The 17,308-nt window shown below is 38.3% G+C and overlaps 1 protein-coding gene across 1 annotated transcript in view; it reads right to left on the bottom strand.

The window, feature by feature from the left end:
• The window catches only part of ATP8B4 (ATPase, class I, type 8B, member 4), a 267,168-nt gene that overhangs the window by 150,497 nt on the left and 99,363 nt on the right, over positions 1–17,308 (bottom strand). Inside the window, exon 7 of the mRNA XM_011995769.1 lies at positions 6,863–6,935. Coding sequence (XP_011851159.1) covers positions 6,863–6,935 — 73 coding nt within the window. The remainder of the gene's footprint in view (positions 1–6,862; positions 6,936–17,308) is intronic.

The raw sequence follows: 17,308 nt of genomic DNA, 5'->3' as shown, positions 1-17,308 counted from the left end.
TTCCAGGCTAACTGTTCCTGCTCACTGTACTCTCTGGGACCGAGACACCTACCTTCCCCACCTCCGCCCATCTCCCCAGTTACCACCTTTCTCTTTGATGTTCTGTGAACCTTCCTCCAGCTTTCCTACTCCGTGATCGCCATGCTGCACTCCCTTCATCTATCCTCCCTTCTCCCTGTCCCTCTGCTGAGGCCTGCTGTTCCCTTTTGTTAACCTCATCCTTCAAGGCATTAATTCATTGTGGTTGAGGAGGGAGTGTGAAGGGAAGGCCCAGGGGGGCCAGGAGGATAAGCGGTCAATGTGCTCACCGTCATGCAGGCAGGCCTATTTTCTAGTGTACTCAGTCATAATTGTGAAAAGGAAAGGGCAGGAGAGCTGCAGAAAAAGCCCTGCTCATCCCTTGTCACCCCTTTCCAGAGGTGCTGTGCCAGGAGTGGAGCAACACATGGATTTCGGGGCCCACCTTCCCCAGGACTCTGAGTCTCACAGCAGGCCTCCTCAAACTGACTCCTCCAGTAAATCCTACAGGGACCCAATTCCTAGCTGATCCAGAAACTTGTGTTCCAGATGTAGGTGTTTATGATTCCAAATAATGTAGCTGATATTTAGTGAGGGTTTACTATGTGTCCAGCACCGTCATAAGAGCTTCACAAGTGCTATTTTATTTAACGTTCACAGAAATCCTATAGCGCAGGTCCTATTGTTATCTCCACTTTACAGATGAGCAAAGTAAGGCCCAGAGGGGTTCTGTAACTTCCTCAAGGTCACACAGTAAGAGGAGGAGCCAGGATTTGAATCTGGGCAGTATGAGGCATATACTGCAAGGGATACCAAAATGATTCAAAACCTCTTTGCTTCAAGGATTTGTATAGTTTAATAAAGGCAGAATATAAGGGTTCTAAGAGCCTTATTAACAAAGTGCTATGAAGGGAGTGCAAATGAGAGTGCAACATTGGATTGCTAGTTGAGGAAGGGCATCATGGAAGATTCTAGATGCAGTGAAAGGAGGTCCCCAAGGCAGAATGACTAACAGGAGTAAAGAAGTGGAAAGGAAAAGCATGAATATCCAAACTCACAGGTGGGCCAGGATATCATTAATTCCATTCAGAACCACCTATTATATGCCCCATGTTTACTTTCTTTTGTGAATTATTAGTGCCTTTTCTCCTTGCTCTGCCAGGAGAGGCTCTGCTATGTCCTCCATGAAGGAACCAGTGTTTTCCAATACAACGCCCCTTCCCCAGCTTCCATGGGTAACAGAAAACAAATATTCCCATTAGAGGGAACCTGAAAAGAATGCACTGAACATATTTGGGTCCTCAGAGCCAAAGGCATTGTCCTCATAGGTTCATTAGTCATAATTAATGTTTGTTGAGTTAAAGAATAAAGTAAAATGTAAAGCAACGATAACACCTTAAAGCTATACAATTATTTAAGGATTTATAAAACCCTCTCTCATAATTGTGTCATTTTACTCTCTTAACCCTGTGAGTAGTGTTCTTCCCGTTGTATGGATGAGGAACCGGGGAGGTCATATCTGGCTCAGGAGTGAGGGAGGAATAGACTCTACCACACCCACCAGAAGAACTAAATTAACTCATGTAAAGCCCATGGCCCTTCCAAAGTCATTGAGGAACCCAAGGGCCCAAGAGACTTAACGCAATCCTCATGGACACGCATAGCTTAAATTGCAGAGCTGGAACTAGAATTCAGAACTTCTGATCCCAAAATGTATGCTCTTTTCCTCTGGTGGGCTACTAAATCACTGGAACACAAAACTATGAAAAACAGAAAGTATTTCACTTTGTTTTATGCTTTGTTTTGCTTTGTTGGCGTTCAAAAATCAAAACCACAATGGTGAAAGAATATTTGGATTGTGGTTCCATGACCTGATGGAAAGATAAATTTGTAGAATTAAGTTGAACACTTTTGGATCTCCTTTTATTTTTCAGGCCATTCTCACACATAGAGTTATTTATCTTCTCTATCATCTACAACATTATCTTTTATTATAATCCAAAAATAAAAATAAAAAACAAAATAGCTCATGTATTGAGTCAAAAAATGAGAATGAGATTCTAAAAATGAACTTTGTATGGTGATAGGTAACATTTGTATTTAAAGTTTAAATTTCAGGTCCAATAAATGCATATTGGTTACTAATATGTACTAAATATATCATTGTTTTCCTAATTACAGTGCTTTGAGAAGAATAAGAAAAAGATGGTGATAAAGAAGAGAAGGAAGTGTGAGAATAATAATGGACATCATAAAATTTATTAACAGGCAGGCTGTTCCTCTGGTCAAAAAAAATCCTTGCCTGAATATTTTACCCCCACTTTCTACTGTCATATAAATATGACAATTAGATATAGATCAGAGAGAGAGACACACACACAGAAAGAGATGGAAAGATAGAGATGGTTTATTTACAGCAAATAGGTTGGAACAACAAGTAACTGACTTGAAGCTGTAAAACTTAAAAGAGCAATGAGGGCAATGAGACCACAAAAAAAAAAAAAAAAAAAAAAAAAGCCGGGGGGGGGCCTCTCTGAAAATGCGTCCAAGAAAGGTGTTGAAAAAGAATAGATGAAATTCCCTGATGAGTCAAGAAAGAGCAAAAGCCCACTCCAGTCACACCTGGAGTTTAGGTCAAATTAATCTTTCTAGCCCTATCATTTCCAAAGGGTAAAACTGTCCATTCCTGTATCAGAAGAATGCCTTGGTTTTCAAACAATTCTATGAATGCCTTTTTGTGGAGGGAAAGGAAGGACTTTTCAAACAAGCTAAACAACTCAATTCTGGTAATGTTCAAATATACTCATGCCCAGTAAGGATTTTATTTCTACCACCAGCTAAGAAAAGTGAAACAACACAAGAGCACTGCTGTCAAGTGAAGGAGACAGGTACACCTGGCTCCCATGGCCCGAGTTCCGGTGGTATCAGGAATTCTGCAGTATGTTTTTCTAACAAAATGTATTTGGTTCTTCTAATGCCAGTCAAACTCCTTGTGGTATCTGAATTATACTCTGCATTTTTCCTGGTCACCCCAAAAAACTAGGAATTCTGGCAATTCAGCCCAAAAGTATTCTTGAATTTTAAAATGTATATACAAATGCAAAACAAGGGGGTTCGCTACACTAAAAAAAAAAAAAAAAAGGTAAGTAACTTCTGAATATGCCAGCTAATTGGCAATCTCTGGTGAGTTCTTTTTCCTTGCTTAAAAGTTTACTGATGAACTGACATAAATCAGGTTGCAAATTCTAAGTTTGAACAGCCAGAAGTTATGCATCTGCATTGGGCACAACATATTTTCTGATCACTTGGCTTCCAGCATCCAAGCCCAGAGCCCCTAACGCTGGTAGCCCAGACTCAAGTCAATGAGGATGACTTTTCCAATGCAGTCAGGAACAGCAAATGGTAGTGGTTAGAAGTGGGGGCACTTGAGCTAGATTACATAGACTTAACTCCTGAATGTCCCACTAGCAAGCTATTTGATGGCACTGTGCCTCTGTTTTCTCATCTGTAAAGTGAGAGCAATAAGGATACTATATAACCTGCCCTTACTGAGCTAATGTGAGGATTAAATGAGTTAATCACAGAAAGTGCTTGTTAATATTGTCTGGCATGTGACGCATGGTCAATAAATGCTAGTATTGTTTTCACGACTTTCATGACCTGGTTTCCCCCAAAATCCACCTCAGTATAACTCCTAAGTGGGTCTCTTTCAGGGTCCCATAAGTTTTGCCCCCCAAATACAAGCTCTCTGAAGCCCCTGCCAGCTCATACCAGAGTGCAGGGAGATATATTAGTACTTCTAAGTGATTCCAGTGGTTCACCTAAAAAAAAATTTCTTGCCCTTGAAAATGGTTTTGTAGGTGCTGAGTAGGTAGTCATGGGAAAACTTTGAACAAAATTATCTAATCAAGAGGTGCTGTGAGGTGGTTTTGAAGGACTCCCATCCTCCATTATTCAAAGATTAGGCCAACAGAACTACATTTGTAGGAGTCAAACAGAGAACAATGGAGATAAAAATATCATCTTTTTTTGATAAAGCTGTTATTATTGATAAAGACCAGGCTTTAGGTCTGTGGCCCAAATGGGCTTCACCCCTATCAGACAAACGTATCAAACCACATATGCTGGAAGCTCTAAGTTTCCCTGGCCCTCCCACTACCCCCACCACAGGGATTTGTTTCTATAACATTGATGGCATGGAAGAGCAGAGCAGAACGGACTCTCTGCACACAGGTGCAGCTCAAAAAGAATAAGAATTAAGGAAGCATCACCTAGGTCATGTGTACCACTCCCAGCTCCCAAACTCACCAATCCGAGAAGTCACTCCTAGGAGAGAGGAGAGAGCAAGTGGATGAAAGACACTTAAAGTGTTATTTTGGTGCCGTCCCTCCAAATGAAAACAGGAGGAAGAGTGGAAAATAAGCATTCTCACCCCATCATGGGAACCACCATAAAAGGCTACATCTGTGTGTCTAATACAGTAGCCACAAATCACACGTAGCTATTTAAATCTAAATTAATTAAAATTCAATATTCTGCTCTTCAATTGCACTTGTGCTTGCCTTCTGTATTTCATTTCATTGATGCTTTTGCAATAGCAAGTAAGCATACATACCATAATATAGAAAATACAACTAAATTAAAAACAAAGTCCAAGGAAAATACAAATTCAAATATAAAGGCTAGAGTGCCGATTGGAGCCTAGATATGCTGGCCATGAGGCACCACAGAGTTAAAAGCTTTGAGACATAGATCTGACTGCTTCTTTTCTGGACCCACTCCTAAAAATGTGAGAAATGAGCAGACTGAGTCCAGTCTGATGTTCCCCCTTGTTAGAGCACATTCATGGGGCTCCTAGGACTCATTTTTTTCACTGAATACTGGAAGTAAAAAACATACCTAGCATTGCCCCTGAAATATTCAGTTCCAAATAATATGGTAGTTAAGTGTGTGGCATATATAGGTTTATGCTAATTCCTCTCTATTATGACACTATCTAGCTAAAGTCATTGCCAAAAACATTTGAATGCACACATCTTAGAATTCCACATGTCCCTTTTTTATAAGTTAAGGTTATCCACTTAGAAGCACCAAAACTCTTTCATTGTAATCATTTTAACTGAGAGTAGAACTCGAATGAGTTGCCTGGAGCCCTTTCTTCTTAGACAAAGAATCCTGAATATACGCAATCTTTAATTAGGGCAGATACTGTTTACTGGTATCCCACTGACCCAGAACATCTGAATTTTTGTAAATTTATATGCACTTTTCTTTTTTTTTTCCTGTCTTCTTTCTTACAAAGATCAATACTTATTTATTTAGCCAACATTTACCAAATGCCCCTGATGATGGAACATGGTACCAAGTGTTGGAAAACAGGCAAATCAATATGCGCTTTGCCTGCAAGAATCATATAGTCTGGTGTCAGCTTACACAGAGAATCACAGCATGGAAGGGAGTTTTGAGATCCTGTAGTGCTCTAGCTTCTTATTTGACACATGGACAAACCAAAGACAAAGAAGATAAAGTCTTTGCTGTCACTGAAGGAATAGAGCAAAGCCTCAGTTCTCACCCAGTTCCCCATCTAGTGCCCTTACACTGGATCTACCTTGATTCCCCACACACAGTATGTTCTAACAGACACCACCTTCCAGGGTATTATTTCTAATCTTTAATGAGCTGAAAAACAAGATGGACAAGCAAATTTAAACTGCGGCTTAAATAAAAGTAAATAGATTGCGAGTGAGAACCTGGCAAACTGTTCTACTTATGAGGAGCTTAACCCAGAGTGGACTTTGAGACCTCTGTTTTGGCTGTCGACACCTTTTTGTTTATTTTTGGTTCCCAACTATTTTCCAAAGCACTGCGGTTACCAGAGAAATAAGCACTTCTCTACTTAAAGTGTGAACTCTTTTGTGAATGACCAGTCTACTGAGTAGTCTCCTTAGTGTGGGCTGTTCTGGAGAATTCAGTATACACAGATGGTGCATTAATGAAAGAAGACTGCTTCTGAAAGTGAATGTTTAGGAGTCTTAACTGAGTTGTCTTGTAAATAACTCTTGGGGCCATATTTTTTTCCCTGTGGTAAAATGTTTCAAGTTGATACACAAAATAGCACTCAACAGAAAAAATTTCATATGTAATCTAATATATATTTGACATAAACAATAACTTGAATTTTTAATCTCTGATCTCAATAATTTTTATTACCTTAAATTTAATTTGAACTATAGTTAGTTGCATATATTTTAGTGATTAGACTAATCCCTTGAATTTTATTAAGGAAATTATAACATAGGCCACTTGAGTATATAAATTATAGTATATTTGATAAAGTAAAATCTCATTAATTAATATGTTATTAATTCAGCACAATCAATACACATTTTTTAATTTTTAAGGAAGAAACATATCTTTTCTCTTTCTCTAGCTTATGTTTTTTTCAAATATACTGTAAATTAACAATACTAATCAGGATATTAACAGTACTAATCACAAAATATGTGAGAACAGACTTTTTAAAGTACTCAGGAGCATTTTAAAAACTCTTATTTACATCAAATATTGGTTTTCTAATTTAAAATCTTTTGTTCCTATTAATTTAAAAGATCCCTAGGGAAATACACAAGGTGATACTCACTCAACCTTATGTGAGTTACCATGTTATTGAAACTAATAAATCAATGTCTTTTAAAATATTTTATAATTGTGACTTTTTACTAATACATACTGAAGATAATTATTCTGGATTAGCAAGGATTTACTAAATTTGCAAATGTAAATACTTCCGTATATAGGCTACTTTAATCTGCGATAAATTCTTTAAACAATATTGAATACTCACAGCAACAAATTGGTTATTTTCTAATTTAATGATGTCTCCCACTTTGACATTCATCCATTTTTCATTCTGTAGTCTAAAAACAAAAACAAAATTAATTTTTTTCAAGAATGAAGACTCAGAAGTACAACCAAGGGAATGTATTCACAATGTAACATCATATAACAGAGGAAGCAGACGAGACTTTCCTAGTATGTTAGATTCAAAATGGCCTTACATTAACATGAGAACAAAGGCCCAGAGAGGTTAAGTGGTTGCCCAAAGATACCCAGTGAGTTATTGGTACTCCTGGGCTAAACTCAAAATGCTAAACTCTTGGCTGAGCACGCTTTCCACCACCCGCATGGTGCCAGTTTTATGCAGCAGCTATGAAATCTCAATAAATTTTAGTCATCGACATTCTTTTCAAACTCTTTATTAATACAGAAACATCATTGCCATTGCCTCAGAAGTCTATTTAACTGGAGGCAAGAAAGTGAAGGAGACAGTGGCAAGGTAGAGCAACAGCTAAAATGCAACAGGAAAAATATGTTAAAGTCTGGAAAGGACAAGAACAACAAAGCATGATAAAAGAAGCCTTGGAAGACTGAATGAGAAGGACCACCTACAAACCAGCACTGAGGCTGAAGGACAGGCTTGGTGGTATTCTAACAGGACAGCAGCTCAGAATAGAGAACAACACGGTCAACCTACTGCACTGCTTTCTGTGCAGCTCATGTATACGATGGAGCCCCAAGCCCACCCTCCACCCAGTTCAAAGGGGTTTATTATGAAAAGCTATTGTGTCCATTGAATCTGGCCCCTGGTGACAACTTAGTCAGGGCTGCCCAAAATCAGACCGGCCCTCTGGATACAGACCACCTGGGTCAGTATACCATGATGCTAATCATTCCTTCTGAAATTCCCTGAAATGTAAACCAGCTTTGTTTTCTAACTTGGAAGTTTTCATCACATTTCTTTCTCAGAGATTCCCTTCTAAGAGAAAAGGTTGGGATGAGTAGAGCAGGTTTGCCCAACAAGTTGAGGTGGACAGGTTAATTTCATTGTACTTTAAAAAAAAAATTAACCTAATTTACTTGTTTTATAGCCTGGAAAATAGTTTTAAATATTTATTCAACTGTGAAATATGCCTCACACTATCAACTCGGCTGGATCATTTGGCCTAAACACTCAAAGAATTTTTCTTTAATACAGATCCAAGTACATGTTGTTCTGGAAATTTTTCAATTGCAGTATTTTCATCTCTAGCCAGAATTCAATCATTTTTCCAATGCTACACTTTTCTGAACTTTATCTAGTTTGACAACAATAGAAGAACCTAGGAAGCCTTCTAAATCTCGTTTATCTTTACAGGTATGAATTACATGCTGGTTAATTTCTCCTAGAGACACCTCCTCTGGCACCTTAGTGACACTTCTCAGCAAACAGTATCTCAGAAAAAATAGGCATGAGTGGATGGAGAAGGCTATTGTGTCATTTTTGGAAACTGCACTGCTACCAAATTGCCTTGAAGTCTCTATTGAAAGTGCACCTGCCTCAGGAAGAAGTTGAGATGATATTGCATTTTATTTCCAAACTCTTATTTTTCCAACTTGTATAGTACAAGCTCTAGGAAGGATCATACAAGAAACAGTAGGCAGTAGTCCTGGATGTTGACGCTGAGCCTAGCACAATCCAAACTACTTCATCAATAACCTGTACAATGGACAATTGGACACACTTTTCAGATTTGTGGACAGCACCCTAACAAGAAGAAAGCACAGCCCACACAAAGTAAGATCATGATAGGAAAGTGTCTTATGACTTGACAAAGTTATCAGAAACTGAACAAAGAGTAAGAAAAAGAAGTACAAAATAGGTTATTTTAAAGAGGAGAAAGTAACACTCTACAAATGTAACTAGAGTTTACAGAAAAAGAGCCTGGAGATATTGGTAAGCCACAGGCTGTGTGAGATGCCTTGCTTAACCTCTGACTTGAATATATCCCTGTAGAACAATCAGTATGTACAATACAATCAGAGGAGTTTTTATGTTATTCCCTATTCTATCTTATTAAATATTGATATATGTAACTATACTTAACTGGGAACTCAGAGATACATTTAATGAGCACTAAGGGTCATAGCAACAGAAGTACCCAAACTTACTGAATAAGCATAAACTGATAAAGACCTGTAAACGAATTTAAATAATCTATATTTTGAATCCAACCATTTTTCTTGTCCTACCTACAACCACCACCACTGACAACAATATATAAAAAATGTCCCAGCAGCACTGGAGGGGCAGACAAAATTATTTGCTTTAAAACTCATCTTCAGAATATTTCTAGACTTCTAAAATTTTAGCCTGTATGGTGATTGGGTTTTGTCACCAACTTGAAACATGAAAGCAGACACTCCCTGGCTCTACATGTGTGATGCAGCTGTTCTCAGGGTTCGTGTTTAAAGCAATCTTGCACCACAGCTCTTCTAGAGGGACATAGGATGGCCTTTTGGGTTGTGAAGGTGATACTGGCTCCACAGACTCAGCACCTTCAAACTTTGCTTTTGCCGTTGTCAAAAGGTAAAAGCTCCTGTAGATGAATTGCAGTATATGAATATTCTGCAAAGAAAGGAGAAGTTGTAAGATTTTAAAATGTGGCTCAAATTTCAGCATCATATAATTATTTCAGAGTATAAAACTCTGACATAATCTAGTTAATGCATCTTAGAATCAGGTTTTTTTTAAAAATACATATGGGATAATGAGATAGACTTTACCTTAGCAAACTCACAAGCCAATTGCTAAATAAGCCAAAATCCAAGTAAAAAATTCAAAAATTTAAATTCCAAAGGCACCATAAAACATATGGAGTTTAACTGCCACAGAACAGCAACTAGAATTATTTGAAGCAATTTTTTAAAAAATATACCACTATACATCTACTCTCAGAACTCTGAGTTCTAAGAAAAGGAGGTAAGAGATAGCAACTGCAACTAACAATTTTTGATAAACTGGTCTGTACCTGCTTCTTCCTGATGAGGCATAGCAAGGTAAGAGCTGCTAGACTTTGCTGAAAATCTCCTTGAGAAAATGAAAGTCTGAGAGTGAGGCAGCACCTACCATGCTCCATGTCACTAGACCATTGCTTTCAGAAGCTGAAAATCAAGTGTTGACCTTAAGCAACACTTTTGGAAGCAATATTGCAAGTGTATTGCTAAAGCTTAAGAAACAAGAGGGGATTTTCAATGGGTTCATCAAGGTCATCCTTTCCATGTTCTAATGTTCCTGATTTCCCACCAGCAACATGGATTCCTGAAAAGGGGATTTCCTCACAAGCTACAGAAGTGTTGGGGTACTAGAGACAGAAGATAATAAAGGTCAATATAATTGACCTCCCCTAATTAACCAATCAATCCATTTATGCTGAGCTTGGTTTCTTCTTTAATCTCAAGCATATGTCGGCCCTACAACATTCAAAAGTATTCCCTTGCTGATAAACTTTGTTTTGTTCACCACTTCATCCTGAGGACTTCATCCTGAGGACTTCATCCTGAGGACAATGCCTAGTTCACAGCAGGCACTCAGTAAGTATGTAGTGAATGAATGATAAATAAACTAAGGAGTATAGAATCATCATTTCCAAAAACATTTGTTGAATGATAGCATTTGCCTGAATGCCTAAAAAGAATTATAGCATCCAACGTTTATTTAGTGCTTACTGCATTCCAGGGACTGTACTGATCCCTTCATGTATAGGGTGCCAAATAAAATTAATAGCACCTCATTAAATTTGAATTTCAGATAAACAACAAATTATTTTTAGTATATATTCCATGTAATATTTTGGACACATTTATACAAAAACATTATTATTGTTTACCTGAAATCCAAATTTAAATAGAGTCTTATATTTTAATTTGCTACATCTGGCAACACTATTCATGTATCTTATCTCATTTAATCCTCACAACAGTCCTAGAGATAGGTATTGTTTTGACTCCCATTTTATAGAATAGGACACTGAGGTTCATGCAATCTTTGCCTTATTTTGCAGTATCTATCAAAAGTTTAAATAACCACACACTTTGAAAACTGATCCTACAGGTACTCAAATATGAATGTACCAGGATATTTACTGCAGCATTATTTGTAACAGAAATTGATTAGAAGCCATGAAAATGTCCATCAAGAGGAATTAGATAGATGTACCATGAAACACTTATTTAATCATGGTTCATTCACTCAATGGAATATAGTGCAGCCACTGAAAAGAATAAGGTAGGTCTATATGTGCTAATACGAAATATGCTGTTAGTTACATTATTAGGTAATGTAAAAAGAAGTAAGTGCATGTAGGATATATTGTACATGTTTATAGGCATAGAAAATTTCTTGAAACATACACAAGAAACTACTGTGGTTGACAATAGAGAAATAAAATGAAGAGAGAAATTGGGGTGGAAGAGAGACTTCATTTCTATTTTATGCTCTTTTGTACTGTTTAAATTTTTTGGCATTACACATATTAGTATTTTAATGGCCAACTGGAAGGAAGAATAGAAAAAGAAGAAGTAATAGAAGAAAACTTTGCCAAGGTCACATATAAGTGGCAGGTCTAGGACCAGAACCCAAGTTTGTCTGGCTACAAAGCTCATGCTCTTAATAAATCTATATTTATTGTTCCTGTTTACTTTATTTCCCAGAGTAATTATGTATTAGCTATATAGAAAAAGATTGGGCCCTAAGGAGCTGAAAGGACCCAATCACGGCAACAGTGCACACTCCTGGCATTTAAAACCAGTTGATCCAAAGACAGCTTACAATCATGATCCCCTGACACAAACACTTAGTGGACAGCAGCAGTTTCTGGTTCTTTTCAATCCCAGCACCATCAGAGCTGTGCTAGAGGAAAACAGACAGCTTGGCCCTAATCCCCTAATAACAGACTGGTGAACAGGATCTCATTACACTGAGAATGAACATAATGCTCATGTCTTTGGAATCTATTTATTTTAAAGAATGCAGATGTTTCCCCTTTTTCTCCCTTCATTTTAGCAAAATGCTTATGCTGAGGCAAAAATCACACAGGGAGGTCTCTGGTCAGCTGCTGAAGATGCTCTCTCACCAATTTTGCCAGGGAGGAGGGTGAAAATAAGAGGAGATGATGAAAGATGTAGTGCTACAGCATGGAGAATTTAGTTTAACAATTTGCTGAGAAAAAGTAATCAATCTTACAGATGCCCTGCCTAATTTATATAAATCCTATTGTGCATTATTCAGATGCAAAAATAGACACACAATTTAGCCTTCCTATTTTGAAAATAAAATGATCAACTCACTAAGTTTCACCTGAACAATAAGCCTGCTGAATGTTGTACAGGAAATGTATTCTCTTTCATCATTTTCCTAAACTGAAACCCTTGCCCAAATGAACCTCCTAAGACTCTATCTTCTGTAGATTCTTAGTAGGATTCTGTCAATAGATGGCTATAGATTATGAAGCCACAGGAATTCAAAAGAAAGTGATTTCAGATAAAGACTATTCCATCTGTTCTCACTTATGAAAGCTAGAGGAAATATCTTAGATTGACCTTGGAGAAAACAGAGCTATTGGTCTAGGTTGGATTCCTGGGTAGTAGATTTAGAGGGAGCTTTGTGTATAAGAGGTTAATTGGCAAGTTCCCTTGGGATTAACACCTGTAAGAGAGGAAGGCAGCACTGCTGGGCAGAGGGAGCAGTTGGGCTCTTGATGCAGCCACAGTGAAAGCAACAGCCACACCCACGGAGAGCTCTGGAGCTGCAACAGGCCTTTAGAATAGGATCAAAGGGAGCAGGACTTTATATCATGGCATGATTCAGTCATTGGATGCAGGATGACCCCAAAAAGGAGGAATGTCCTTAAACAAAACACTCTAGTCAGCCAAGGGCAATTCCCAGAGAGGGCTGCCAGCTGAAAGCTATATGTGGGCAGCACTCCTGACAGCTGGGAAAACATGTTCTGCAGTCCTAAGGGGGGATGTGGGTGGCACAGCAAAACATCCACTACAAACTGAGAGCCCATTCCCAGATTTGCTATTGACATCTTCATGTATTTTTAACATTTTCTTGGGGGGCAGGGGGCAGGGGAGGTCTCACTGTGTTGCCCAGGCTGGTCTTGAACTCCTGGTTTCAAGTGATTTTCCCGCCTCGGCCCCCCAAAGTGCTGAGATTACAGATGTGAACCAATATTCCTTTTTTTAATTCTAAGCTTCACTTTTCTGTCATTTCAATTTCAATACTATAAAGTTAATGCAGGTAAGTTGCCATGAATCTTTGTGCTTCCCCCATCCAAGTTTAAAACTTTTGGGGAAAACAAATCTATAAAATCTGAGGTCATCTGATTCACCTCCTTTACCAACAGTAGAATAAAGTTGGGAGATACATTTCTAGTATCTATCCATTAAAAATATTCTACAGATAATCACTGACTACCTAACTATCCTAAGAATAATGTCTATAGGAAAATATCACTGTTCCCAAAATCTTTCTTACATGAAGAACATATTTTGATTTAAAAAATGTACTATCACCTTAGCCAAGTAGATCAACTATTCTCTTCATCTAAGTGGCCATACATTATTTTGAAAAAATCAGAGAATTCACTCTTACTAAGCTTAATCACAAGTAATTCTCCTCTTTTTGAAAGAAACAAATACCCCAAAAGAAGATAGTTTCCAATGGAGAAGAAAACCTGGATATCTTAGTTCCAGGATAAAAGGTCTATGTTATATTTTTTCATTGCCTCTAGTGATAGTCTCAACCAATTTTCCTATACAGAGCCAAGTTAAGTGATAACCTAATGTCTCTTAAACTAGAAAAACATATTGGCTTCCTTACATGTCAACTAATAATACAAGCCATAGCAACACAAAGCAAAAGTGTTGGTGTGATGTGGTTTGCTCTGGCCAGAAAACCTAACATTCTGGAAACAGCATTTCTGATTTTATAGCACAAAGTACAATTAAAGGTATCACTGGAATATCAGGAGTTAATTTACTTATTAGATTAGCAGTAATATTTTCCCAAACACTTTTTAAGAAAATTTCAAGATGTCACTTTAAAATAAGTTGTAATGTTTATCATCCCTAGTTCCTCAAAAATGGGATAGCACATAAGTCGAATTCTTTTTTTTTCTTTTCTTTTCTTTTTTTTTTTTAAAGACATTCTCACTCTGTCACCCAGGCTAGAGTGCAGTGGCACCATCTTGGCTCACTGCACCCTCGACCTCCTGAGTTTGAACTATTCTCCTGCCTCAGCGACCTGAGTAGCTGGATTACAGACATGCATCACCACACCTGGCTAATTTTTTGTATTTTTAGTAGAGACAAGGTTTTGCCATGTTGGCCAGGCTGGTCTTGAACTCCTGGCCTCAAATGATCTGCCCACCTCAGCCTCCCAAAGTGCTGGGCTTACAGGCATTAGCCACCGAGCTTGGCCCTAGAATTCTTAATGAGTTGATCACTGGCATATGCTGTATCATCACCCTTCATTAATGAGTTTAAGACCACTCTTATGTGTACAAAATGACCACTCCAATCTAGACGCTATGCTGAGTGTCAGAGCTGCAAGTGGAATTAGATACAGACTGCGGTTATCAAAAAACCCGGAGACTAGTGGAAAAATATAAGTCTGGCTCTTAAATAACTGCAACTAAACTATCTCTGTCTTCTGATACCTGGAGTATGTGGATATTCTTCCCATCAACAATGAAGAATACCTGCACTTCAGAATGAACTCAGTGTTAGATTGTTTGCCATACAGCTGTCATCAAAAGCCCAGTGAGAAAACTGATAGACCAGAAAGACTGTCTAATAAAGGATATATTAACTTTCATTTCTCAATATATTCCAAGTTTTGTCCCCATAAATGGTGAGCTCATCAGAAAACTATATGTCTGGACTGTATTACTCTGGTCCCTCTAGGCTTGTCTTCTCAGAATCATGGCTTAACATCAACGCCAACAGATTTCAATCAGGATTTATTTATAATCATGGGTAAAACATCTCTACTCGCTGAAGCTTCAACCATTATGTCACTCATAGTTTTCTCAGGACCAGGATAAATCTTCTTGCTTACAATTACCAGAGTACTTCCTGTCATTAGACCGTCAGCTTTGCACCCTCAGCACCTTCATTATGAGGAGAAACAGAGTTTGAGGCAATGTAAATCCATGAATGACAAATCTTGATGGGTCATTTCAACAAAAACCCAGAAATTTTATAGTAAGACTCTGTTCTTTGAGGATGACTTTTTAGGAACAATCTTGACACTTGCAGAAACCAAATTCTATTCAGAATGGACCAGAAATTGGAATTTAACTTTTATACCTTTAAAGAAGAGAACATTGGCCCCCTTGTTTATGAAGGAAATGATGCAGCATAGTAGAAGAGTATGTGTTGTAGAACTGGAAAACATGCACTGGAGTCCAAGCTTCAGCACCAACCAGCCTTCAGGCAAGATATTGATTGAGACTGGAATTCCCTGCCATGACCTACCAAAACTGGCTCTTATCAACCCCTCAGAATGTCTTTATTCAGAAAACTGAGGTCTTTAAAATACCATAACCCACCTAACATTTAAACACTTTCAGATGAAATAAATTCATTAAAGCATTTCGTAAACTGTAAAATATATACATTTAAAATATTGTGGCTATTTTTTATTATTATGAAGCACTTCATTATAAGGATTGCACATTCTGATTTTGATTTCAAGTCTTCAAAGGAGCTATCTGCACTCACTTTCTCTACTTCTTCACTGTCCATGCTTTCTCCAATCAGGATTTTGTCTCCATCCTTCCAACTACAACCTCTCTGGTCACCCTGTATGTTACTAAATCCAATGATCAGTTCTCAGTCTTCACTTTATTTATCACAGTTGGCCACCCCCTCTTTCTTCAAACCCTTTCTTTGTTTTAACTCCAGAACATACAACTAGTTTTCCTCTTATTTCATTAGTCATTGCTTCTCATGCCCTTAGCCAGCCCTTTCTCTTTTGCCCATCTTCAAGCTTTAGAGTATCTGAGAGTTAGAGCTCCTCTCCCCACTATGTAGGGCCCAGAATCTTCATCCTAGGTGGCCAAATGACCTTTTTTTTTTTGAAACAGGGTCTCTGTTGCCCAGGCTGGAGTGCAGTGGCATGATCTCTGCTTGCTGCAGCCCCAACTTTCCAGGCATCAATCCTCCTACCTCAGCCCCCTGAGTAGCTGAGACTGCAGGTGCATACCACCATGCCTGGCTAATTTTTATATTTTTAGTAGAAATGGGGTTTTGCCCAGTTGCCCAGGCTGGTCTCAAACTTCTGCTCTCAAGTGATCTGCTTGCCTTGGCCTCCCAAAGTACTGAGATTACAGGCATAGGCCACTGTAATCAGCCTCGGATGAGTTGTTTTTTTTTTTTTTTTTTAGACGGAGTTTCCTTCTTGTTGCCCAGGCAGGCTGGAGTGCAATGGCACAGTCTCGGCTCACTGCAACCTCCACCTCCCAGGTTCAAGCGATTGTCCTGCCTCAGCCTCCCAAGTAGCTGGGATTACAGGCACCCATCATCATGCCTGGCTAATCTTTTTGTATTTTTAGTAGAGACGGGGTTTCACCATGTTGGCCAGGCTGGTCTCAAACTCCTGACCTCAGGTGATCCACCCGCCTCAGGTTCCCAAAGTGTGACGACTTTTAAATTATATCTTCAGCCCACATCTCTCCCCTAAGCTTCAATAATGCAACTACAGAATGACTAATATCTTGATAGAATTCTGGTTTCCTAGACCAGGCAGTAAACAACCATCACCACCACCACATGCTTCTTCCCCAGTTTTCTCCATCTTGGAACCTCAGCCAACAACTAGGTTTCCTGATGCCTCTCTTCATACCCACCCAGTACAGCAATATTCCTATTGCCTCTACCCTCAAAATACATCTCAGTCTGTGAGTACTAGGAGATATTTACTAAGGAACTACTGCTATTTTGTCAAATGAGTAATGGTAGTATGGCTAAATATATTTAAGTCCTTATATGTTCAAGATAAATACTAAAGTATTGATGGATAACAGAATATGACATATAGGATTTGCTTTTAAAATACCCCAGAAAAAAAAATAAAAATGGATACAAAATAGCAAGAAGTATACAAGTATACAAGAATAGCAAGTTGCTGCAGCTAGGTAATACATAGAAAAGGATTCATTGTACTGTTCTATTTGTGTGTGCATGTGTGTCTGAAAATCCATGAGTGATGGTGATTATGATGAAAGAAAGAAAGAAAGAAAGAAAGAAAGAAAGAAAGAAAGAAAGAAAGAAAGAAAGAAAGAAAGAAAGAAAGGAAGGAAGGAAGGAAGGAAAGAAAGAAAGAAAGAAAGAAAGAAAGAAAGATTGATTCTACTCGTGTTTGTGTCCTTCACTGCTAACATTCAAGTCCATGGCATCACTATCA

The sequence above is a fragment of the Mandrillus leucophaeus genome, unplaced genomic scaffold, assembly GCF_000951045.1.
Source record: "Mandrillus leucophaeus isolate KB7577 unplaced genomic scaffold, Mleu.le_1.0 Scaffold497, whole genome shotgun sequence".
Classification (NCBI taxonomy): domain Eukaryota; kingdom Metazoa; phylum Chordata; class Mammalia; order Primates; family Cercopithecidae; genus Mandrillus; species Mandrillus leucophaeus.
Note: the sequence above shows the minus strand (reverse complement) of the source record. Positions and strands in the feature narration are given on the sequence as shown.